The sequence below is a fragment of the Anomaloglossus baeobatrachus genome, chromosome 1 (genome assembly GCF_048569485.1).
Source record: "Anomaloglossus baeobatrachus isolate aAnoBae1 chromosome 1, aAnoBae1.hap1, whole genome shotgun sequence".
Taxonomy (NCBI): Eukaryota; Metazoa; Chordata; class Amphibia; order Anura; family Aromobatidae; genus Anomaloglossus; species Anomaloglossus baeobatrachus.
This window is the reverse complement of record NC_134353.1, coordinates 378366670-378392903: the sequence shown is the minus strand read 5'-3', so window position 1 is coordinate 378392903 and position 26234 is coordinate 378366670. Positions and strand designations below refer to the sequence as shown.

The following is a 26234-nucleotide window of genomic DNA, read 5'->3' as shown; positions in this document are numbered from 1 at the left end:
CCCAACCTAAGAGATATAGTGCAGTGGGCATTTGTCATTAAGCCAGGACAAGCACAGGATGTCACTACTTAGGTTTGTCTCCACCAGAATTTTGACAGCCTGTGCGCAACCCTGTCCTTCTGTAGATCTCAGGCCCATAGTGAGCTGTGGCCTACAGAGTGGAGAGCAGTAGGGCTGAGAGACCATGTCTCTCTGTTCTACCCTAAGTTTTACCTGTATCTGCAAGCCAGACACACCGATACAGTCAAAAGTGGTGGTCACACCATGTGGGCACCTCCGTGTACATAGGCCTGGAGCGATCGCTCTCTGCCTACTGGACCTCACCATTCTTCACATGGTTAGTGCTCTTAGGATGTTCCGTATTTTATAATAACAGTCAATGGGAAGGTTCTAAAGACTCTCAGGACGTCTTTGGATTTTTGGAGATGAAAAAGGGATGAAAAATGCCTATACAAAATATAACATAAAAACATGGTTAAAAAATATACAAAAAAACCCCATATAAGTAAATGAAGAAAAAAACCCAATAACAGACACTACAGAAGAAAATTGCAATTCTTGAAGCATCCTCCATTTCAACACCTTGATTGTTTTGCCAACCTAAAAAATAACCATTATGTGCACACACCCTGAGGCCTCTTTTACACGTCCATGCAAAACACACACGTTTTGCGTGGTCCGTGGTGTAGGTGCGTATGTGTGTGTTCAGCGTGTGCTGTCCCTGTGCTATCCGCATAGCACACTGACAGCATGAACTTCTATAGTCACCTGTCCCCAGCGCTGCTGCTTCAAGGTCCGTGGTGCAGTGAATATTCATGAGCTTAATTAGCGGGCCTGGAAGTAAGCGACAGCAGTGCTGAGACCGATTTCATTTCAAAGGCACATGTTTTTTCTGGTACGTGTCACACGGATCGCATCAGTGTGCAGTCCCCGTGTGACACCGGTGCTGCCGGAGAAAAACGGACATGTCGCCATATGCAGCACACGGACACACGTATGCTCCACATGGCCAGTGTGAAAACACGCAGGTGTGCACAGACCCACTGATTTGAATGGGTCTACATGTGTCCGTGTCTCCGTTATGTGTGAACACGGATGTCACATGTACAGGAAACATGGACGTGTGAAGGAGTCCTAGGAAGGGGCGGCGGTTCATGATGCCGTTTCTACTTAGAAACCGCGTCATTTTCGTCTTCCTCAAAAGCTCTGTGTGCACATACCCTAATAGTAAATACAATGACAATCCCATGGATGTGAATAGGGTTACCACAGAAACAGAATATTCCCATGTGACAAAAAAACCTGCTCTGCTACTTAATGCTATGGGACATTGTAATAATACGTATGTGAACACTGCCAGTATAAGCTGCCCGTTATCAGGGGAGTTCGGGGCTACAGGCCTCTCACCACATCCTGACAGGTAAGTCAGGGCCTGAGGTGTCGCCTCCAGAGCTGCGCGGGACGATGACAGATGTCACCCGTACCTGAGAACACACCAAAATGTCTCCTACGGTCGATTGAGAAAATTGCGCGGTGAGAAGAGCCAATGGGTACAGCCGAAGCTGTCACCAATCCTGCGGCAGCATTCTGCAGAGCGGGGTGTCCATTGGTAGTGTTTATCACGTGACTCCTAGTCAGCTCGCCTCCGTCAGGGGACGGTCGACAGCTGAAAACTTCCCGCCAAGCAGAATCGCGCGGGGAGAAGCGGCCGGAAGGAGAGCGCTGAGGGGAGAGTGGGGATAGGGAATTTACACGCTGGTTCCGAACGGTTTTTCCGTCAAAATGCCGGGGAAAGGAGACACGGGAGAGAAAGCGAAGCAGCGTTCAGCAGGTAATTGTGCAACTTGTGCTCAATAGTGTGTCCTGTGGGAGGAAAGCTGTGGCCTCCATTGCCTTGTGTGTATAAATAGTGGGTCCCTATGAGATGTGGGCTGGCAGTGCACCGGCTCCCTCTAATTTCTCTGCCCCTCTCTACTTAGACCCTCTCTATCCCTTTTGTAGTCTCCACTATCTCATGGAAAAATAGTCAAGTGTGGTGAAATTTATTTTATTTTGAAGGTGGATTTATTTTTCCGATGTTAATTATGCAGTAAAAATGACCTTCAATCATAATTGTCCAGGGTAATCCGGGTACACACTTTAAAGAGGACCAACCAGCAGGATTTTGCCATATGAGGTAACGGCAGCGCAGCAGGATGCTGAACCCAGGCATACCTGTTATAGACAGATCGGATGCTTGGTTGCAGAAATATCTGTAATCAAAGTTGCAGAAATGCCCTGGAGTTTGATGTAAACTTTTGTGGCTTGGATCCTTCCTGTAAAGACCTCCAGTATCCTCTGTAGCGCCCCTGGAGCCATCAGGGCACTACAAGGCACTGCATCCTGTCAAAGATGCAGGGCCTACCCCCAGGGACTTTTAGACCAGTGTCGGTAACAGCAAAACACACTATAATCCCAGTTTTCCCCATTCCCAAGGACTGGTGACAGACTAGGATTGGACCCAATGGATGGCCACCCAGGGGTGGAGCCAATCCAGTCCACTAGACAATAGCCAGGTGGGAGGGGTCAGACAGTAAGTGGAGGAGAGAGGAGACTGATATAACCGTACTGACAAGGAGAGTGTAACGGTGACCTGAGGGCCCAGGCGTGTGGTTGCTGGTGGAGTACTCTTGGATCCATAGCACCGACGGGGAACAGAGCCCTAGGTCAGGCAAACGCTCCAGGCAGACCTGATAAAATCTGCATGGTGAGGGGACCATCCAGGACCTCCCTGACCGTAAAGTTCAGGGCACCAGCAGGAACGGAACACCAACCCTACAGGGTTCACACTGCCCCTGTACGGACCAGAGACTGAGAGACTACCAGGAGAGGACCCCCGGACGCTCCAAGCCACGGGGACTCGCCAATTTGAGAAAGGTGCAGGGTTCACACACTGCGTTTTTACTGCGTTTTTTTTGCAGTTTTGCTGCAGAAATTTCTGCCGAAAATGGTTGTAACCTTTCTGCAGACATTTCCCAGCAAAACCTATAGAAAAAAAATAGCTGTGCGCACACTGCGTTTTTTTTTTTTTTTTCTTCCCCAAGAACATTCTTTCTGCAGAATTTCTTGAGAAAAAGAATGAGCATCTTTTCTGCAGGTACCTGCGTTTTCTGTCATAGATAATGGTAAAAAAACGCAGGGAGCAACCTGTGGAAAAAACGCAGCAAAACCGTGGTAAAACCGCATGTGGTTTTTGGTGCGGTTTTTGACCGCAAGTGCGGTAATCTTTCAGACTCAAAAAATTTCTTGAGAAAAATCTTTTTTCTAGTGTGAACAAAGCCTTAGGGGACCAGTGGTGAAGACCAGCCTTCTTCCGGGTACCAGTTACCATCTACTGTGAGTAAAGCGAACCAGTTACACTGCATTCCCTTGTGTGGCCTACCTTCTTTCCGAGCCTATCTCCATCACCTACCCCCTGGGGCCCCGGCCCTACTTGCAGAGGGCCCAACATCCAGGCTGCTGTCAACATCAGCCCCAGCGGAGTGACTATGCAGCAGCGGTTCCATCACCATAACCGCAACCCGCAAGTGGCGTCACGACATAAACTTAATTAAATATTCCCCTGTACATAACCCCTTTTAAAGCGACCCCCAGGGTCACGAAACCGGGCAGCGGCCACCCAGTGACACGTCCCAGTAGTACACCACAAAGTACCCCATAGCCCTGTTGTGAGTCACCTCCATGATGTGCCTCCTTTTCTTTATTTGAATATCAAGCTGCCATTCCTGTGGGCAGGATGTGCGCATTGACACAGTAATGAGGTCTTCATTAAAATGGTGCTGGAGTCCACACATGTATGAACTGTGATTTCCAGTGCCATTTTGTTGAAGACACTGGTGAAGACTGAGCGGCAAGAGCACGAACACAGATGGAAAAAAAATTAAAAAACTGCGCGTGCGACGATGCCTCTCATAGTATTCACCTCAGTGTCTGCAATAAAATGGCGCCAGAGATCATGGTTCGTGAATGTGCGGACTCCAGCACCATTTAATGAAGATAGAATTGCTATGTCAACGCACACATCCCGCCAACAACAGCAATGGCTGCGTGGTGCAATATTCAAATAAAGAAAATGAGGAAAGCCAGGAGAACACCGGAGGAGGACTTTACATTGAGGACCCAACCCACAAAAGCCCACCCGTGAACCACACATCAATGAAAATGCACTGCATTTCTACAACTTTGATTAAAGATATTTCTGCAAAGAAAGCATCCGATCTTTCTATAACAGGTATGTCTATATAGCACTGCCTTTACTTCATATAGCAAAACCTTGGTGGCTTTGTTCTCTATAAAAGTCTGGTTCTGCATGGTTTCAAAGGTGCCCGGGTGCCGGACCCGGGCCTAGGATTATGGGTGTTTGATCTGGATCCGGCACTTGAGAAATTTAAAAAAAAAAAAAATAATGAAGCAAGAGGTTCATACTTACCAAGGCTCCATCGCGATTGTATGCTGCTCCTATGGCCTCCCTGGGCCGCTCATTGCATAAGCACGACTGTCCCCGCCCACCAGCAGGCCTGGCGTCTGTGATTGGTTGCAGTGCGGCGTGCCCTCAGCCTGTGTGACAGCGTGTGAGTGGTTGTCAGCTTGAGCTGCATTGAGCTGGGCAGAAGAGGGAACATCCTGAGCTTCCTGCTGCATGAAGCAAGTGGCTCAGGCTGGGCAGAGCAGGGCACATCGTTGGTGTAGTTCATCCTGAGCTGCCTGAAGCAGGCGGCTCAGGCTGGGCAGAGGGGCACATCGCGCCCCCCTCTCTAATGTTCATTCTTAACCGGGTGCTCATCCCTTCCACCAACCTTATTAATTTCCGGATTCTGGTTCCCATAGAGTTATATGGGTACCAGATTACGGACTGAATCCGGGAGTTTTTTTTTTTTTTAATTTAGCAGGGATCCTCCGATCCCGTTTGTCTGCGAGTTCGCCCAGCTCTCTTTAAGTGATGAAGGATTTTTTTTTTGTTACAATATTTATTTTGCTTTGTGTTGCCATTCTCCAAGACTCATAACTAGAGCTGGATGGACTCGCAGAAAACCAGGACTGGCGGGTCCCTGCTAAATTTAAAAATAAAAAAACCCGGATCCGGTCTGGAATCTGGTACCCATATAACTCTCTGGGAACCAGAATCAGGAGATTAAAAATGTTGGTAGAAGGCGATAGGGGAGTAGGAGTGAACGCGGTATACTCACTGAACCCAAGCTACTTCCAGGTCATGCTTTCCCTTCCGGAGCCAATAATTAGCTCTCATTGAATATTCACTGCTTTCCCCGCCCACCGGCGCGTGTAATTAGTTGCAGTTAGACACACCCCCACCCTGAGTGGCAGCTGACTGCAAACAATCACAGGAGCCAGGCTGGCCGGTGGGTGGGGAAAGCAGTGCAACTGTCTGCGAGTGTCGTGGTATAAAAATAAATGAATTAAAAAAAACAATCGTATTCTGATACCAGCACAGATAAAGCCCACGGTTGCAGCCCCCCGCTGTTGGGCTTTATCATGGCTACCAGAATAAGGCTGGCGTCACACACTTGCGCGAGTCTTGCATTGCATCACCCAGCAGCCGCACACTCTCCTGACAGGAGTGTGCAGCTGCATAGAAATACATGCAGCCGACCTGCTCCTGTCAGGAGAGTGTGTGGCTGCCGGGTAATGCGATGCGAGACTTGTGCAAGTGACTCCAGCCTTATGGTGCGCTCACACAAGCTGTATGACTTGCAAGAGTATTGGATTTCATCATCCGGCGGCCACACACTATGCTAACAGGAGCGTGCATATGCATGCATTTCTGTGAAACTGCACGCTCGTGTCCAGAGAGTGCGGCTGCCAGGTGATGCGCAACTCATGCAATTTATATGGCTTGTGTGAGTGCACTGTAAATCCGGAGTCATACATGGGCGAGTCTCGCATCGCATCACCCGGTAGCTGCACTCTCCTGACAGGACTGGGTCAGTTGCATGTAATTCTATGCAGCTGCACACTTGTGTCCGTGGAGTGTGCGGCTGCCAGGTGGTGTGATGCAAGACTCGTGCAAGTCATACGGTTCTTGTGAGCGCACCGTAAGGTCAGTCACATTTGCGTGAGTCTCGCATCTCGTCACCCGGCATAACCTGATGCTCTCCAGACACGAGCGTGCAGCTGCATAGAACTACATGCAGCTGACCCACTCCTGTCAGGAGTGTGTTTGGCCATGCTGGGTGATGCGATGCTCGACTCATGCAAATCCCTCGCAAGTGTGACTTAGAGGAACCGCATGCAGCTTTTTTTTTTTTTTTTTTTTTTTAATTATCGTAGTTAAATAAATATTTTAAAAAAAAAAGCACGAACGGTCCCCCCCTAATTTTGATACCAGGCCAAGATGAAGCTGGCAGCTGGGGCTGTATTCTCGGGCTGGGGAGGCCCGGAGCTTTATCTCACTCTTCCTGATTGCCCTGGTGCGGTGGCAATTGGAGTAAGGCTATGTGCACGTTGCGTACTGTCCCTGCAGAAATTTCTGCAGCGATTTGAACAGCACATGTGCGCTTCAAATCGCTGCAGAAACAGGACGTTATGAAAAAAAAGCCGATTTCATGTGCTCTGACTGCAGCCCCTCCCATAGACAGCAGGACCTGCAGGCAGAGCGCACGAAAGAAGTGACATGTCACTTCTTAGAACGCACGCTTCGGGCAGCAGCCGAAGCGCTGCGCTCTAATACGCCACGTGCGCACAGCTCCTGCACAATCTCCATAGATTATGCAGGGGACGCAGGACGCATGCAGTTACGCTGCAGTGCAGATCGCAGCGTAACTGCATGCAATTACGCAACGTGCGCACATAGCCTAAGGCTGGAGTCACACTTGTGTATGACTCGCATGAGTGCAATGTGAGAAAATCTTGCATTGCACTCAGCCCCATGTAAGACAATGATGCAGCTCAGATCTGTGAGTTTTTCCTCAGCCCTAAACGGACTGAGGAAAAAAATCGCAGCATGCTGCGATTGTCAGCGAGAGCCGTGTCACTCGCACCCATCCAAGTGTTTGGGTGCGATAGAAACATTGGACTGCACTCTGATCTTATCGAGTGCGATATACGCACAGGCTGACAATGGAGGAGACGGGGAGATTAACCCCTCCCTCTCCTCTGCAGCGCCCACCCTCTCCTTTGCAGCCAGGACCCGATCGCAAGATCGGGTCACAGTCTCATGACATTCGGCTCACGCTCGCAGCAGAGCCTGAGCCGGGGGTCATTAGCATATCTCATCCGTTACTCTCGCATCAGATTCCATACGCTAATGTGACTCCAGCCTTATAAGGAGTTAAAGGGAACCTGTCACCTGAATTTTGAAACTAAAAGAATCCCCTTCTGCAGCTCCTAGGCTGTCATCACCAGCGTCCTCCAAGTACCCGCCGATAATCTCGTGCCCGCGCTTTTCCCTCTGCCTCCACCGTTATGCGCTAGCGCTGGCCATATCATCCACGTTACCTATTACCGCGGGAACGAGATTATGGGCGGGTACTTGGATGACGCTGGTGATTACATTCACAGCGCCACCCATAATCTCGCGCCTGCGCAATTACATCACCGGCGCTCGCGATTTGAACAGCGCTCAGTCCTGCGATAGTGCCACTGGGCATGCGCGAGACTTCAGGAGCCTTGCTTAACATGAGGGCGGCGGCCTAGTCACCAGCAGTCCCCGTACTCGACTGCCTCTCTTCAGGTGTCTTTCTGACTGACTCTCTGGCAACCGTTCTCTTCTGCTAACAGCTACTACACGTGCAGGGTCTGACTAGAGTCACCATGCCTGCCTGCGTCTCCTAGCAACCACACTCACTGCTACCAGACTGGCTCGCTACACCTCTTTCCTGACAGCCTCTGCAGCTTAGCTTCCAGCCCCTCCACTACACCCCTTGACAAGAATTGAAGGCTAGCCTCTTCCAGAGGCTACCCAAGGGTCCCATCTAATGGTGTGGGAGACCTAGTTGCTATGTGTCTGTGTGTACACACCCCATTCTGGCCTTTGGAATTACCTGGAAGCACTGTCCCAGCATGGGTGCAGTACTCAGTGGTGCCTGACCAGGGCAGGGGCGCCACATTATGCTAATGAGCTTTGCTGGCCCTGGGGGTGGGCTGTATTTCTTCCGTTATTCCCCCTCTTGCCGCTGTTCGCAGTCTCCCTGTGTTGATTTACACAAAAATCTCAAACAATAGTGCTATCGCACTTTTTGCAATTTTTCTGCATTTGGAATTTTTTTGCAGTTTTCCAGTACACTGTATGGTAAAACGTATGGTTTAATTTAAAAGTACAGCTCGTTCCGCAAAAAATAAGCCCTCACATGACCATATTGACTGAAAAATAAAGTTACGTCTCGAATGTCGAAAAAAAAAGGAAAGCGAAAAATCTGCCGGTCCGTGAAGGGGTTAACAGCCATGGCCTGATCTTGATGCCATCTATGGCTGTTGGAGATAATGCTGACTAATATAGCTGGTATCTGCAACTTGTAGAGGGAGATTAGCTCCTGAGACACCTTCACGCTAGGTTGCACCAGCATCCATGCCGTCTAAATGCGACTGTCAGAAATTAACTGCAGCATCTTAATGGTCAACAGCAGCGGGTGGAGTTTCGCGTTATCCATTACTATGCTTTTTTTTTTTTTCTAATGGGGCTAAGAACTTGCAGGCTTTTTTTTTATTTAACAAATTGTCTGCCTATTATGCTTGGCACCGATCTGTCGCCTGAGTGGTCATGGATAGCTCCTGGCAGTGATTCTGTGGGTTTCTGATGACATCCTATCAACAGAGTAGCTTCTTCTCTTCTGCTCTGTTAAACCAACAGGTCGTAACCTGCTGATGGTGTGTCTGATTTTCGACAACTGGGTAACTGTGAGGAATCAATTGGCAGTGACACTCCGTCGTCAAAGCAGACCAGAAGAGAGAGTATTTCTATTGATGTGAGGTAAAATGAAGCAGGCAGAATCACTTGTAGGAGTGGTCCGTGACTGCTCTGAGCTGCTAGAGATAGTCACTGGGTAGAACAGGCAGATAGTTAGCAACTACTTGCGTATAAGTGCTTATTTTTCACTATGGGGCAAAGTCCCAGATAGCCGCCAACTGTATTTTAAGAGGTTATGTAATATGGCTAGCATCTACCTTGTGTGGAGCAGGCTCAGTTGCATACTCAAGCCCAGGATCCTTACTTATGTCCTTATGCAGAATAGAGTTGGAGTGCGTGCCCATGATCATTGTTTGCAGCGTTTTGGATGTAACGTGCTTTTTGCTGCGTCTAAAACGCTGCGTTGTACAGTACAAGCATAGTGGATGGATTTCTAGAAATCCTGTGGACACTGCTTGTTTTTTCCGCAGCAAACGCTGACCTGCGGTGCGGCCCTCCAAGCTCAGCATGTCAGTTCGCTGTGGATTCGCATGCGTCCTCCGTAGGAAAATCAAATCTTTATTTTTACATAGCGCTAACATATTCCGCAGCACTTTACATACATTAGGAACACTGTCCCCATTGGGGCTCACAATCTAAAGTCATGGTATGTCTTTGGAGTATGGGACGAAACTGGAGTACCCGGAGGAAACCCACGCAAACACGGGGAAAACATACAAACTCCTTGCAGATGGTGTCCTTGGTGAGATTTGAACCCAGGACCCCAGCCCTGCAAGACTGCAGTGCTAACCACTGAGCCACCGTGCCTCCTTCCATAGGAAGAACAAAAGCGAGAGACCGCAGAACACTGATCGTGGATACAAGCAGTTGCGGTCTCCTCCGGAGGAGACTCGCAGCCCCGCAGGTCAGGACCCCGCTGCGTCCAGGATGCAGTGAGCCCTGATCGTGGGCACATACCCTTACAAGGAACCAATCACCAGGATTTTCATATATAACCTAAAGCCAGTGCTATACTGACACTATCGGGCTGATTCTATATATATCATTAGTGGTCAGTACAGATGTTTTAAAATCCAAGAAAGTAAAGTTTATAAAATCGGCAGCTTCTTGATTGACAGCAGCTGAGGAGCAGATATATGGGGGAGAATTCATAGTTATCCCCTCCCTCTTTTAGAATTAGCATAAGTATTATACAACTGACCTAGCAGGACCTGTTGAGGTCATACCCATACTCTTCTGCTGTCACTCAACAAGCAGCTAATTTTATAAACTTTACTTTCTTGGATTTCAAAACCTAAAAATCCAAGCTGGCCACTAAAGGTATGTATAGAATGAGCCGGATAGTGACAATATAGCACTGGCTTAGGCTATGTGCCCACGCTGCGGAAAATGCGCGGAATTTGCCGCGATTTTTGTTGCTGAAATGCCGCAGATTTTTCAAAAATCCGCAGTACAGCGAGTCCCCAGCCATTCCATGGCATTTCGCAACTGCTGTGCCCATGCTGCGGTTTTTTTCGCAGTGGAAATAATGCGGATTTCCCTGTGGAAAAATCTGCAGCATGTGAATTATTCCTGCGGATTTCTCCGCAGGGTCCCGTACTTACCTGCCTTGATAGCAGACACCGGAGTCGCTTCCTCTGCTGCAGAGGAGCGCAGTGGAGCCAGGAGCATGAGGTGGGCGAGGCCTGCACGAGCTCCAGTCATGTGACAGCCAGAGCTAGTGCAGGCCCGCCCACCTTCTTCGGCAATGTGCAGGCAGACACGGCTGGACAGTGAAGTGCTGCGTGATGGAGGTAAGTATGAACGCCCCGATAACTCAGCACTTGTTCAGCATTGAGGATGCAGTGCCGAAGCCATGGTACTGTATCCTCAATGCACGACACCGCAGCATATCCGCAGGACATTCCGTAAAAACAACGCAGCATGTAAAAAGACAAAGTTGTGCTGCGGTTTTTCTGGGAGCTCCTGTGGATATATCCGCAGGACACTTTCCCCGTGGGCACATAGCCTTAAGGTTATATACGAAAATCCTGGTGATTACTTCCCTTTAAACCTCCAGGTAATGGTGACATAACCCTGTGTTACTAGAACACTTGAAGGGAATCTTTCACTAGGGTTTTGACATCTAATCTGAGAGCAGCATAATGTAGGGACAGGAATCCTGATTTAAACGGTGTTTCATTTACTGGGCTGCTTAGTGTAGTTTTGATAAAATCACTGTTTAATGAGCAGTAGATTATCATTAGCGACTTGGTGTGCTATCATATAGTCCAGCATATTCATAAGCTCTGTTTCACTGCTAGATGTGCAGCAGAGAAAGCATTGATTTTATCAAGATGAAAGCAAACAGCTCAGTAAGTGACACATTGCTGGAATCAAAAAAATGGGGGGGAAGCCAGCACTGCTTATGAGTGGGATGCAATTATAACGAGATAAAAAGTGTAACATTCACAAATTCATTCCTACTGTATCAATTCAATGAGATTTTTAGCAAATAATTGATCAATGATTTGAGCCCCCCTGCCCCGTCACGGCAAATCTCTATAAGGGGGGTCCCTACACTACAGTATATAATATACATGTGTACCATGTGGTCTCGTGTGATGTGCAGGACCATATAGGAACACCACCTACCTGAGAAGTGTCAGAACCTTATAGAGATTTGCCGTGACGGGGCAGGGGGGCTCAAATCATTGATCAATCATTTGCTAAAAATCTCATTGAATTGATACAGTAGGAATGAATTTGTGAATGTTACACTTTTTATCTCATCATAATTGCATCCCACTCATAAGCAGTGCTGGCTTCCCCCCCATTTTCTTGTTTATTGCTGGAATCAGGGTCTCTGTCTCTACATTATGCTGCTTTCAGATGGGGTAGGAAAAACGTGACAGATTCTCATGAAAGCGGTTGTCCACTATTCTAACAATGATGGCCTATCTTTGGGATTGGTCATTAATGTCGGATCAGCCGGGGACTGACTTGCGGCACCCCTGTCGATCAGCTGTTCTTAGCGGCAGCAGGCGGCCGGAATGTCGAGTTGTAGAGCTGCCCCACCTTCTGGTAGCGGCCGGGTACTGCACACTCTCCTCCTATTGATTTGAATAGGAGGTGGGCTTGCAGTAACTGGCTGCTATCAGGAGACTGGGCAGCGCTTTTGAAACAATAAAGAGATAAACCCCCATTCATAATAAATTTTATCTATCTATCTATCTATCTATATCTCTATATATATATATCTCTATATGTGTATATATATATATATATCTCTATATATATATCTCTATATATATCTCTATATATATATCTCTATATAGATCTCTATATATATATATATCTCTATATATATATCTCTATATATATATATATCTCTATATATATATATATATCTCTATATATATATATATCTCTATATATCTATATATATATATATATATATCTCTATATATATATATATCTCTATATATCTATATATATATCTATATATATATCTCTATATATCTCTATATATCTCTATATATATCTCTATATATATCTCTATATATATCTCTATATATATCTCTATATATATCTCTATATATATCTCTATATATATCTCTATATATATATATATATATATATATATATATATATATATATATATATATATATATATATATATATATATATCTCTATATATATATATATATACCTATATATCTCTATATATATATATATATACCTATATATCTCTACTAAAGTACCCCATCCTGGTAATAATTCTGCTGCCTTGTATATTATCCCCATCCTTGTATATATGCTCCTATCCTGGAATATGGCCCGCATATTTTGTGGCACACTTAGAAACATAAAACGTTTATACTCCCCTTTCCTCACTCCACACAGCATCGCTCGTCTTCATGTCTGTGCCAGCAGCTGCGCCGCTGACCTGTGTGAAGCCGTGCGCACATCGACGTCATCGCTGTGCGCATCACTCTCCACACAAATCGGTGGCCGGTGAGTATACTTATTCACTGCCCCCGCGCTGATGATGATGATGATGCACGGGGGGCAGTGAATATAGTGGGCCGGCTGTTTAGTATGCGCGCAACCCCGGCCCATTATCCTGCCCACTTCTCGGCGCCGGCTTCAGGGCTGAGAGATGATGGGTGTCAGGATGCATGCATATGAAATGAGCGGGCCCACGTGGTCACGGTAGGCACTGCTACAGCCTGCGCCTGCCTCTGATGACCCGCTCCACCACCACCGCAGCCATCGGACTATAAGACGCACCCCGCACTTCCCCCAAAAAATTTTGGGGAAAAAAAAATGCGTCTTATAGTCCGAAAAATACGGTATAATACAGTTCTAAAGTTTAGGGTCACTTAGATATTTGGTTATTTTTGAAAGAAAAGCACATTTTTTTTTTTGTTTTTCAATGAAGCTAACATTAAATTAAAGAGAAATACACTCTATACATTAATGTGGTAAATGACTATTCTAGCTTCAAACGTCTGGTTTTTAATGCAATATCTACATACGTGTAAAGAGGCCCATTTCCAACAGCCACTATTCCAGTGTTCTAATGGTACATTGTGTTTGCTAACTGTGTTAGAAGGCTAATGGATGTTTAGAAACCCCTTGAAAACCCTTGTGCAAGTATAGCACAGCTGAAAACGGTTAGCACAGCTGAAAACAGTTTTGCTGATTAGAGTAGCTATAAAACGGACCTTTCTAGTTGAGAATCTGGAGCATTACATTTGTTGGTTCCATTAAACTCTCAGAATGGCCAGAAAGAGAACTTTCATGTGAAACTCGACAGTCTATTGTTCTTAGAAATAAAGGATATTCTATGCGAGAAATTGCCAAGAAACTAAAGATTTCCTACAACGGTGTGTACTACTCACTTCAGAGGAGAGCACAAACAGGCTCTAACCAGAGTAGAACGAGAAGTGGGAGGCCTCTCTACACAACTGAGCAACAAGAGAAGTACATTAGAGTCTCTAGTTTGAGAAATCAACGCCTCACAGGTCCTCAACTGGCAGCTTCATTAAATAGTGCCCGCAAAACACCAGTATCAAGGTCTACAGTGAAGAGGCGACTCCGGAATGCTGGCCTTCAGGGTAGAGTGGCAGAGAAAAAGCCATATCTGAGACTGGCTAATAAAATGAATAGATTAATATGGGCAAAAGAACATAGACATTGGACAGAGGAAGATTAGAAAAAGTGTTATGGACAGACGAAAGGAAGTTTGAGGTGTTTGGATCACACAGAAGAACATTTGTGAGACGCAGAACTACTGAAAAGATGCTGGAAGAGTGTCTGACACCATCTGTCAAGCATGGTGGAGGTAATGTGATGGTCTGGGGTTGCTTTGGTGCTGGTAAAGTGGGAGATTTGTACAAGGTAAAAGGGATTTTGAATAAGGAAGGCTATCGCTCCATTTTACTACACCATGCCATACCCTGTGGACAGTGCTTGATTGGAGCCAATTTCATCTTACAACAGGACAATGACCCAAAGCACACCTCCAAATTATGCATGAACTATTTAGGGAAGAAGCAGGCAGCTGGCATTCTATCTGTAATGGAGTGGCCAACCCACTCACCAGATCTCAACCCTATTGTGCTGTTGTGGGAGCAGCATGACCATATGGTACGCAAATGTGCCCATCATGCCAATCCAACTTGTGGGAGGTGGAAGCATGGGGTGAAATATCTCCAGATTACCTCTGCAAATAACAGCTAGAATGCCAAAGGCCTGCAAAGCTGTAAGGCTATGTGCGCAGGTTGCGTACTGTCCCTGCAGAAATTTCTGCAGCGATTTGAAAAACACACGGGCGCTTCAAATCGCTGCAGAAACAGTCCATATTGAAAAAAAAAGCCGATTCCATGCGCTCTGACTGCAGCTCCTCCCATAGACAGAGCAGGAGCTGCATGCAGAGCGCAGGAAAGAAGTGACATGTCACTTCTTAGAACGCGCGCTTCGTACAGCAGCCGAAGCGCTGCGCTCTAAGACACTACGTGCGCACGTCTCATGCATAATCTCCATAGATTGTGCAGGGGACGCATGCAGTTACGCTGCGGTGCAGATCGCAGCGTAACTGCATGCAATTACGCAACGTGCGCACATAGCCTAATTACTGCAAAGGGAGCATTCTGTGACGAAAGCAAAGTCTGCAGGAGAAAATTATTATTTCAAGTAAAAATCATTTATTTCTAACCTAGTCCATGTCTGGACTATATTTTCTATTTATTATGAAACTCATTTGATAAATAAGTGTGATTTTTCATGGAAAAGACAAAATTGTCTGGGTGACCCCAAACTTTTGAACTGTAGTGTATATTATCCCTTTAATGTCTCAAAGCGCTGCATTGCCCTTACATTTTTATAATTGTGCCTTTACTATAAATAAGAGTGCATGTAGTAACTGTTAAAAGTGAAGTGTAACCCTATTGTGCAGCATACCTAGACCGTTTTGAAGCTGCTGCCGTTCATCCGAGCAGTGCGCTGTTGTGATGGCCAGAGAAACGTGAATGACATCCTAGCATGTACCACGAGAAGACAGATTACTTAGTGAAAAATATCAGCTGGTTCAACTGATGGCCTATAAAAAGGTGCCTTATTGCCAAGGTACCACACAAGAAACATCACATGATTGATAAAACTAATGAGCTGTCTCAAGACCTTTGCAACCTTATTGTTGCAATGCAAAATATACTGATGATGTTAGCTTAGAATTTCTTCTGTAACAATTGAAGGTACTTTTGGGCCATAATCCAGAAGTGGAAAGAACATAATTTCATAATAAACCAGCCATGACCAGGTTTTCCTTGCAATATTTCAGACAGGAATGAAAAGTCAGAAGAGATGTCTAAACCAGTGACTATCTGTGGGGGAGCTACAGGTGGTCAGCGACAGTAGAAGATAGAGGCAAGGATGCTGTCAATGCAGAGCAAGCTCATTTTCATAAGAATTCAATGGCAGATTTTGAGACAATGGAGGCAGATAATATAAATTCTACCTACAGTTCCTGTGAATCACCTAAATGGTTAAAGGGATATTCCCATCTCCAAAATCCTATTCTAATATATAGTTGGTGCAATAAGAAGAATATTTGAAAATACCTCAAATTTATAAATGTAGTATAATTCTTCTGAATGTCACCTCATTACAGTAGCTTAGATATCCAAGGTTACAGCTACAAATAGGTAGTTTCTGGTGGTCTTAACCATGGATACCTAAGCTACTACCATGCCTGCACATGAGGTAAGAGACATAGTTTATCAGGAGAACTATACTACTTTTCTAATTAGAGGCATTTGCTAAAATTCTTATTACACCTACTTCATATTGGGATAAGATTTTGGAGATGGGCATACCCCTTTTAATAAACTTTTTGGATGTGGTTTCGATCACTTTAACCTCTTCACGACACATGACGTCCTGGGTACGTCATGGATCGTGTCAGGTTAATCTCTGCTTGCTGCAGCTGGCAGCGATCGCGGCACATGTCAGCTGATTTGAACAGCTGACATGTATGGCTATCAAGCACGAGTGCATTCGCTACCCACTCAAATCAAATGAAATGAAATCAAATCAAATGAAAATCAAAGGAGTTAAAAAAAAAAAAAATATATAAAATATACACATTTGTTATTGCCTCATTCAGGAATGCCCTATCTATCAAAATATAAAATCAATTAATCTGATTGGTAAATGGTTTAGGGGAAAAAATTCCAAACTCCAAAATTACGGTTTTTTTTGTCACTTCGAATTTTGCTCAAAATGCGATAACTGGCAATCAAAACATAGCATCTGCGCAAAAATGGTACCGCTAAAAAAGATCAGTTCAAGGCGCAAAAAATAAGCCATTGAGCCATAGATTACGAAAAACAAGAATGCTGTGGATCAGAGAAAATGGCGCAAAAACAGTAACAGTAATAACAGTAAACATATACATGTTTGGATCTAAGAACTCATACTGACCTGAGGTATCACACCGACACATCGGTTTACCATATAGTGAACACTGTGAATAAACTATCCCAAAAAAATCATGCAATTGCACTTTTCCCTTCACCACGACAGTGCCACCAGAGAGAGAGGTCTGCCCACCCTAGGTCAGGAAACCCTACAGAAATAAAAGGGGCGGCCTCTCTCCCCTGCGTCAGTTTCACTTTCCTGTCCCAGGATGGGATACCCAGCAGTGCTGTGGCGCTGCCACGGTGGAAGGCGGCTGATCCTGGGGCTACATGGCGCTGGAGATTGCGGGCTCTCTGGCCTCAGCCCTGGATGCGCCCTCGGGGGGGTTCTCCCTGGCAAGGGCATGGTACGGGGGTGGACTGGTTCGCCGCTCGGCGCCCGGTGGCTGTCCCAGCGAGTGGTGCAGGAGGGGAGGTCCTGCAGCCAGTGGCTGTTCCCGGCGGAGTTAAGTGTACCTGCGGAGTGCTGACGGTCCTGGATCAGCGCCCGGTGGCTTTCTCCCAGGGCTGCCACTTCCTCCCTGTGTTTCGTTCCCGCTCGGCGCCCGGTGGCGGTCCAGCGCGTGGTACGCGCGGCAGGAGGGGAGGTCTTCCAGCCGGCGGCTGTTCCTGGGCTGTTCCTTCCAGGGCCGCCGCTTCCTCCCTGTGTTGCGTTCCCGCTCTGTGCCCGGTGGCTGTCCCATCGTCTGGTATGCGCGGCAGGAGGGGAGGTCTTGCAGGCGGTGGCGTAGGTGAGCATTCCTGTGTGGGGCGGGCGAGCCTGGTTAGGCACCCAGCGGCGGTTCCTCCCAGGGCCGCCGCTTCCTCCCGGAGTGGTGTCCTCGCTGGGCGCTCTTGCGGCTGTCCCAGCGGATAGTGAACACTGCGTGTTAACGGCAGCCAGTCTGGTCCCTGCGGTTTGCCGCCCGGCTGTCCCTGCCGATTGCCGCCGCTTCCTCCCCACAATTGCGTCCCTGCTGGGCGCCCGGCGGCTTTCCCTAGCAGGTGATAAACGTGTTTGCGGCCTCCTCCAGCTTTCAGGATGTCTGCAGAGGACGTTCGATATTAGCGTTGACTCTGCGAAGGCGCGGTGGGCGGCAGGATACCCACCGCTGGATGCCTCCTAGACATAATTAGAAGGCCCGACAGGTTCGGGTTGATCTGTCCAGCTGATCCTCTTGTCAAGGAGGATTCACAGGAAGCACACTGCAAGCATACAGTGAGCAAGCAGCGTGTGGAGCGCAGAAACCAGTCATCACGTGGTCGTTTCATCTTGGGAGTGGCAGGAGTCGTGCTAATGCGGGTCGTCCTGTGCTAGCATTTACGGCTTTCCTCAGAGTCCCCAAAGGTCTTCTCATTCAGGCGAACCTGATTAACCTAGAAAACTGGCAGCCTGGGCCTAGCACAGCGCATGCCCCTTGTGCAGTGCCTCGTTGCCTTTGGACTGCCAGTATAAGGTGGGGACCTTGCATTTAGATGGTTGCAGGGAAGGCGCCAGATCTTATGGACGGCTAATATCCATCATCCGAAGAATCCGTTAAAGGGTTTTGCTGATCCTCCTGTCCTTAAAAATAATAAGACCCAGCTCTCCGTCCAGCCAGGTCTGTCCTGCAGGACCGGGTGTCAGCGACATCTGACTGATTCAGGTTCCTCTTCCTCTGTGTATCATCCTCTGAGGAAGATGTGGGGTGCGCACCTTGTCTCCCTACGAATAGGTGTTCACCATCTCCTTGAAGCGGTCAGATCCAGTAAGGGCTTGCTTGGAGACACTCCGCCACTGCTGGTCAGCTGTTGTGGTGCGGAGAAGGCCTGCTCAGTGCTCAGCTCACTACTTCTTGTTTTCGCCTGCTGTTTTCCTTGTTGTCTTTCCTAACAAAAAAAAAACAGAAAAAAATCAAAAAAACCACAATGGGCCTAGGAAGACAAGGGGACCAGAATCTATTGAAGTCATGATGTTCGGAGGCTTGTAGTGTAACAGACGCCGTGCTTTTCCAGTTCATGTCACGGTGAAACTACTGATCAAAGACCAGTGAGAGAGGTCTGATGAGAGGGCTTCCCTCTTTCCCTATTCCGGAATAACTATCCTTTCCAGGAGGAGGATGCCTGTCTGCGGGATTGTTGTCCTAGCTTGAGGTTGCTGTGGCTACCACAGCAGAACAAACCTCCCTCCCTTTTTTCCGGCTTTGGGGTCCCTGACTGTTCCATTGGGCCGGAAGACGGACGCCTACCTCCGCTCGGCTTGGAAGACGTCGGCGGGAGCACTCGCCGGCTGTCGCAGGAACCTGCGTAGCCCGATCCCTGATGGTATGGCTCCAACAGCTGAAAAATCAGATTGAAGGGGATGCTCCTTGTGATCACCTTCTTGCGACTTTCTAACGCGCAACAAGAGCTACAGCCTTCCTGGCTAATGCGTCAGCAGATACCCTGAGGTTCTCGGCATATTCAGCAGTTCTGTGGCACTCGGCAAGACAGTCCCTCTAGTTGATGGGTTGGCCGGGCGACTCAGTCAAAATCGAAGCTTGTGCCATGCCTGGTGAATGAGAGTACCTTTCGGCTGCACGGCTTCCGAAAAAAGCGGTTCTCCAGAGGACTCCACCCTTATCTCAGGGCCAAAGGTGAGGGGCTGGCCCGGTGATATCTCCATCCAGGTAAGTAGTCTCTCTGCCTTTTCCCCGCTTGGGGCCAGGTCTCGTCCTGTGATTGGATCCATGGAGTGGTACGAGATGGTTTGAAGCTGCGCTTTCATTCCACCCCCTATGGAGTCCTTGGTCTTGCGTCACTCATCAGGTCGCTGAGAAGTAACTCGCTCTTGAGCAAGAGGTGGACGGCCTTCTTTGGCCATCTGTTTTTCGTGGAAGTCCCCTAGGGGGAAGAAGGCTGTGGTTCTTACTCCCACTACCCACTGCTTCTGGTCCGAATCGGATGATTTTCCAGGACCATTATCAATTTGTATCGCTCACCCGTTTTTTTCGTGTGTCGGTATTTCAAGATGGAGTCTGTGACGTCGGCCATCAGTTGCTGTTTCCTGGGTGTTTCATGGCAGAGTTGGATCAAAAGGACGCATATTATATTGTCCGATCCGTGCTACCCATCGGGAGTTCCTCAGAGTAGCCCTTCTTATGGGTGGGGTATTAGGACGTTCTATTCAGGGGGGATGGCTCACATCTACGAGAAAGTATTCCTCATTGTGCCGTATTAGAGATGAGGCAAGGCCCCTGGACTCCACAGAATGGTCGAGGCTCCTCGACTCGCAGGGAGTTCTGGGCGGTCGGGAAAGCTCTCCACTCCCACCTTCCACTCCTGGAGGGAAGCTATTTCAGGATTCTCTCCAACAACAAGGTAGCATCATACCGCATACATAATACAGCTATCTTCCCTCTTGGTACTTCACTTCCGAGGGGTGGACAAGGTAAGGGCCGACTTCCTCAGCAGGACTCCTGTGCACCAAGAGGGATGGTGCCTGCACGAGGAGGTTTTCCGGGAGATAGTGCAATTGGAGATCTCGACCTATGGACCCTTTTTAACCCGAGCCAACAAAAGTCAGTCGGTGTTGCTCCCTCAACCCGCATGTCAGGCCCTGGGCAGTGGGCTCCTTTCTGGTATTAGGGGGGCTCCGGTCTCCTTTATGCCCATCCTTGTTGATTCTGGCAGGCATCAGACCCTTGGGATTGGGACCTCCTGAAGAGACTCTATCTCCTCTCCCAAGGCCCTCTCCTTCATTCTTCACTTCCAGGCCTTCCTTGGCCGGCCTGGAATTTGAAGAGGCTACTGTTCGCAGGTCAGGGTTTCTTCCTCTTGTCTGGTTCCTATCTCTTGCGGAGTAGGAGGTCGGCTACCTCCATATTATACGCCAGGGTATGGAGGCGGTTCTTGTCTCTTCTGGGAGGAGTCCATTGGTCGAGCCTCAGGTGGGGGACATTCTGGCGTTCCTTCAGAGGGGGCAAGTGCTCGGACTGTCTGTCCGTACTTTGCAAGTTCAGCCCTAGGGGCATTGTATGGCTCTGACTCAGCAGGTGATCGTTGGATTGAGTGGTTTATTCCTCCTGTCGGAGGGATAGGCCTCTTCCTTGTTAATGTTCCTCCATGGGTTCTCACTCTGGTCTGGACTCATTGACAGAACCCACGTTTGGGCCCCGTACTGATGCCTCTTACATTCCTGACATTACAGTTGCTTTGTTGGTGGCCCTGACATTAGCTAGATGAGTCTGCGACCTTCCGGACCTCTCATTGAACCCCCTTATATACAGCTTTTGATGACCAACTACTTCGGGGGAGTTCTGCTGCGGACTGACCCTGCCTATTCCCCAAGGTGACTAGGTTAGGTCTCAGTCCTTGTCTTCCCCTAAGAATCCGATGGCGGCACGATTGCCTACATTGGATGTGTCTAGAGCCTTAAGATAGTACACTGAGGTCTCTAGGCCTGGCGGTAATGTCTGGTTCTGTTTCAGGGTCCTAAAGGGGGGTGTTCCGCTTCCAAGGGGTTGATGGCTAGATGGGTCACAAAGGGCGTTATGTAGCCCTGAATAGGCCCATCCCGCAAGGTGTCATGGCTCATTCTACCGGTGCGGTGGCGACTTCTTGGGCCGAGAGGTCGGATGTTCCCTTGGATCTTTTATGTATGGCTGCTACCTGTTCTTCTTCTTTTCAGCACTACTATTTAGTTGTCTGCCACGGTGGATCTTCCTTGGTAGTAGGTTGTTGGATGCTACGGTCCCTCCCTTTGGTGGCTGTCTTCGGAATCTCTCTGGTGGCGCTGTCGTGGTGAAGGGAAAAATCTTAAATTACTTACCGGTAATTATCTTTTTTCGGAAGCCACGACAGCGCCACGGCTTCCCACCCCTTTCAATTTCACCTTTGGTTCTTGGGATCCATGTTCCGACGCATTGTCAGTTTTAGTGAGTGTTGGTGAGGGTTATGGTCCTTATTCCCTTATTTATTGTTCTGATCCTCTCTGTGCTTTGTAACCTAACTGAAGCAAGGGAAAGAGGCCGCCCTTTTATTTCTGTAAAGTTTCCTGTCCTAGGGTAGGTGGACCTATCTCTCTGGTGGTGCTGTCGTGGCTTCTGGAAAAAATCATTACCGGTAAGTAATTTAAGTTTTTTTTTTTTTTTTTTTTGCGGTTTTCCAGTAGACTATATGGTAAAACTTATGTTTTCATTTAAAAGTATAACTAATCCCGTAAAAAAATAAGCCCTTATGAAGATTGACAGAAAAATAAAGTTACAGCTCTCGGAAGAAGTGGAGTGAAAAAAAACCCCCGGAAAATTGCCCGGGGTTAAAAGGCTTAAGGGGTCCAGTTTTTAGAATTTCACTTTTGGGTATTTTCTGTCACATAGTTTTGTCACTTCAAATGTGATGTCGTTCCTGCAAAAATTGGTTTTGTAAATTTTGTTGGAAAAATGAAATTGCTGATAAACTTTGAAGCCTTCTAACTTCCTAACAAAAAGAAAATGTTTCAAAAAATGTGCTCATGTAAAGTAGACGTGGGAAATGTTGTTTAACGATCTGTGACATAACTGGTTTAAGGGCATAATAAAAAGTTGAATTGCAAACTTTTCAATTTCCTCCAAATTTCCGATCTTTTCACAAATAAGTGCAAAAGAAATCATCCTAAATTTACCACGATCATGAAGTACGTCACAAAAAAAAAATCTCAATTGTTGGGGTTCGTGTAAGTGTTCTTGAATTATTACATCATATAGCAATACTAATCAGAAATAAAAAAAAAAGGGGTGAAGGGTTTGAACTTAAATAGCATGTCTGACATTTTTCAAACTATTGCAGAATTAACATCTTGTTTTACCTTTTTTTTGTTTTTGCAGTTAAAACCTCATCTGCTAACTCTTCAAAGAAGATGGTACAAGGTATTTGGCTCATTTTCTATGTGGGGGGATAGGTTTTGGATTTATACAGTATTTCCCTGAAAATGAGAACTAGCAGGATTTTTAATCCTTTTTGGAGTAAGCTTGAAATAGATATAAGCCCTAGTTGCGTAGTCAAACTATCAATATCCTGAAATAAGGCTTGTGCTGCCCTATTTCAGGATACATTACTTTTTGTAGACACTGTGCACATGGTGCATTTTTGCGGTGGTTTTTTTTTTGTTTTTCTCTGAGCAGATTTTTAGAAATCTGAAGAGAATCTGCAAAGTCTGAGAATTCTGATGTATTGTGCACACATTTAGGTTTTGTCCTTGTAGATTTTGTTGCAGAAAAGCTATCTGCAGCATGTCAGTTCTCTCTGCGTTTATTTTTTCCTGCGTTTTCACCATTGATTGCTGCGTTTTTTTTCTGCAGCGTTTTTCCTGTCAGAACATGCACACTTGGGTGTAAATTGTCTGCAACCAAATCTGCAATGTTTGCACATTGCCTTATTGTCCCCTTGTGTTGCTCTAATCCTCGGCTAATTAAGAGAATGAATATTCATCCTCCTCTCCCGTAATTCTGCCCACTGCTCTGAGACCTGCACCTGCACTCTGCCTGATGTATTACCGGTACTGTCAGCCTGAAGATCGCATCACAATCATCGGTGACTCCGCTCAGCTGAGTGACAGCGTGTACATCTATGCAGCTGTTAAACTAAGCTGAGGAGAGGCGCCGTTGATGGCAATGCGATCCCTTGTCTAGCAGTACCAGTAATTTGTGGTGCAGGATTACGGGAAAGGAGGGTGAATATTCATTCCCTTAATTAGCAATGTGCTTTCTCATCACAATTATCAACAGCACTCCTGATCTGAGAGTGACAGCTTATTTTTCTATGCAGTGGTCACTCTCTCAGCTCAGAGAAGCCACCGAGGATTGCAATGTGATCCTGGTACAGTGATGCAGTACAGCAGGCATAGTGAGAGTGCAGGGTTCAGAGTGGCGAGTGGGGAAGAGGGTGAAGATACTTTCAGTTAATTAGCTGGCACTCCTGATCTGAGAGTGACAGTGTGTATGTCTATTCAGCTGTCACTCTCAGCTCAGGAGAGATATCGATGATTGTGGTGCGCTCCTCGGGCACTAATAAAGCAGTCAAATTTGACAGCCCCCTTAAAATAAGCTCTGACACATTTTTCAAAGCCGAAAGGAATATATAAGCATGTCTTAATTTTGGCGAAACACTGTAGTACGTCTTGTTGGAGGACAAAATGTATGTGAAATTAAGGATTAATGTAATGTATAAATAACAATTTCATATTATTTCAGCACGATTACCCTTCAAACGTCTAAATCCAGTTCCCAAGGATGGAGTTTTACAGGGAAAAAAGCAGAAAGTCTCCCAGAAAATGCCTTCTGTTAATACAATTTGTCCACTTGATATTTCTCTTGAAGATACGGAGAATGGCTCTGAAACTGCAGATTTTGGTCCTCTTCCTAAAGCTGTTAATGGCATGGGGCCGTTGGATAATTACATTAGAAAAACCAAAAAAACTTGCTCTGTGACTCCCACACTCACAATTGACTTAACAGAAGATTCAAATAGTGCCATTCAAGACCAGATCCAATCAAATGGAATTGTTCAGTCCTTACCAAGTTCAGGAACTGTCCCGGTTTGTGGCAAACTCCACTCTATGGCATCAACACATGACACCAAAGCTCATGACAGTTCAAATGTAAATCGTACCGAACATAGTTGCAATACAGAGCCACAATTAACTGCTGTTGAGAGATTATCCCCTCCTCCTTTGGAGGTGCCCTCTGGGACATCACTTGAAAGTACTTCATTACTTGCCTCTCCTGTAAAAGCAGAAGACCAGGACCTCTCTACAGAAGATAGTCCTACTAGGCTTTCTTCTACCAGCTCTCCAGTTTCAACCGGTTCCCCAGAGGCTCACTCTAGTAATCAAAGAGACGTAAGCAATTCTTCGTCTCCAACAATTCAAAATAAGGTTTGTTACAAATACTTTGTAAATATTACCTATACATGTATGTTTATTGGAGAAATATTTTTGGTAAAGGAACAAGTTTCAATTCCCAATTAACTCTTTCCTAAATTTGTACCCTCACGTCATAATGGGAAAAGTGTTTTTCTTCGGCGCTCCATTGGGAGACCCAGACGATTGGGTGTATAGCACTGCCTCCGGAGGCCACACAAAGCAATTACACTAAAAAGTGTAAGGCCCCTCCCCTTCTGGCTATACACCCCCAGTGGGATCACTGGCTCACCAGTTTTTCTGCTTTGTGCGAAGGAGGTCAGACATCCACGCATAGCTCCACTGTTTAGTCAGCAGTAGCTGCTGACTATATCGGATAGAAGAAAAGAGAGCCCATATAGGGCCCCCAGCATGCTCCCTTCTCACCCCACTTGCGGTTTGTAAGGTTGAGGTACCCATTGCGGGTACGGAGGCGGGAGCCCACATGCTGTTTTCCTTCCCCATCCCCCTGAGGGGCTCTGAGGAAGTGGGATCTTACCGGCCTCCAAGCCCTGAGGCCGGGCTCCGTCCACAGACCCATTGAACCTGCTGGATAAGGAGCCGGGGTACCGTTCAGGGACAAGGCCCTGCAACATTCAGGTACTCTGTGTCCCCCTATGGACTGGCCGCGCACACTCCAGACTTGCTGGGTGTGCTAGTGCGCCGGGGACAGTAGCGCTGCGCGCTGGGGTTTGAGTCACTGCAGCTTAGCTGAGTGACTTTATGTGTTGGGAACTACCGCGCCGGCCGCTCCGGGAGCGGCGGCGCGGCTGGGACTTGTAGTGCGCCGGGGACTTAGCGCCGACCGTGCTTTTACGACGGCGGCGCTTATAAATCTAGTCCCCGGCTTTTGCGGCCTAGCTCCGCTTCGTTCCCGCCCCCTCCCTGTCAATCAGGGAAGGGGACAGGCGTTGTGCAATCGTCAGCGCCGAGGGCTGGAGCCTTATTTACATGCTCCAGCCCTCTCACTGGGCACAGTGGGACGCAGGTTTCCCGCTTTTTGTCTGAGCACACCCAGGGCCCGCCCCCCCTCCACAGAGACGCCGGCAGCCATTCCTGCATGCAGTCTGGCTGGGGAACGGACACAGGCTCTGGGAGACCCAGACAAGGGATTTCTGGCGACCACACACCCGCGTTAAGCGGGCGGTAAGCAGCACATTCGTGCTGGCCCCACTAGTGCCACAGTGTTATTTGGTGTACTTTTTCCTGTACCAGATATATCTATATATATTGCACTGTAAGGTCGCTTCTTGGCTGTATACCCCTATTGCTCTGAGGAGACGACAACATGTCATCTGCAAAACGCAAGGGTGCCAAGACACAGGCTGTGAACGCTGCTTGTGCCGCTTGTGGGGCTAATCTACCGGCAGGTTACAATGACCCCCATTGTGTGCAATGTTCGGTCCCTGTGCCACTTCGTCAGCCGGAGCCTATGGTGGTAGTGGCCCAGGCAGAGTTGCCGGTGAACCCTGTCCCGGTGACTGGGACAGAGTTTGCT

General features: G+C 47.3%; 1 protein-coding gene across 3 annotated transcripts in view; it reads left to right on the top strand.

Annotated features, from left to right (window-relative positions):
• The first annotated feature begins 1685 nt into the window (after positions 1-1685).
• Positions 1686-26234, top strand: part of CHAF1A (chromatin assembly factor 1 subunit A) — a 221829-nt gene continuing 197280 nt past the window's right edge. For all 3 annotated transcript variants that reach the window (XM_075352508.1, XM_075352507.1, XM_075352506.1), the window contains exons 1-3: positions 1686-1831; positions 22665-22706; positions 24030-24712. In XM_075352508.1, the coding sequence (XP_075208623.1) occupies positions 1783-1831; positions 22665-22706; positions 24030-24712 (774 nt within the window). In that variant the 5' untranslated portion in view covers positions 1686-1782. The remainder of the gene's footprint in view (positions 1832-22664; positions 22707-24029; positions 24713-26234) is intronic.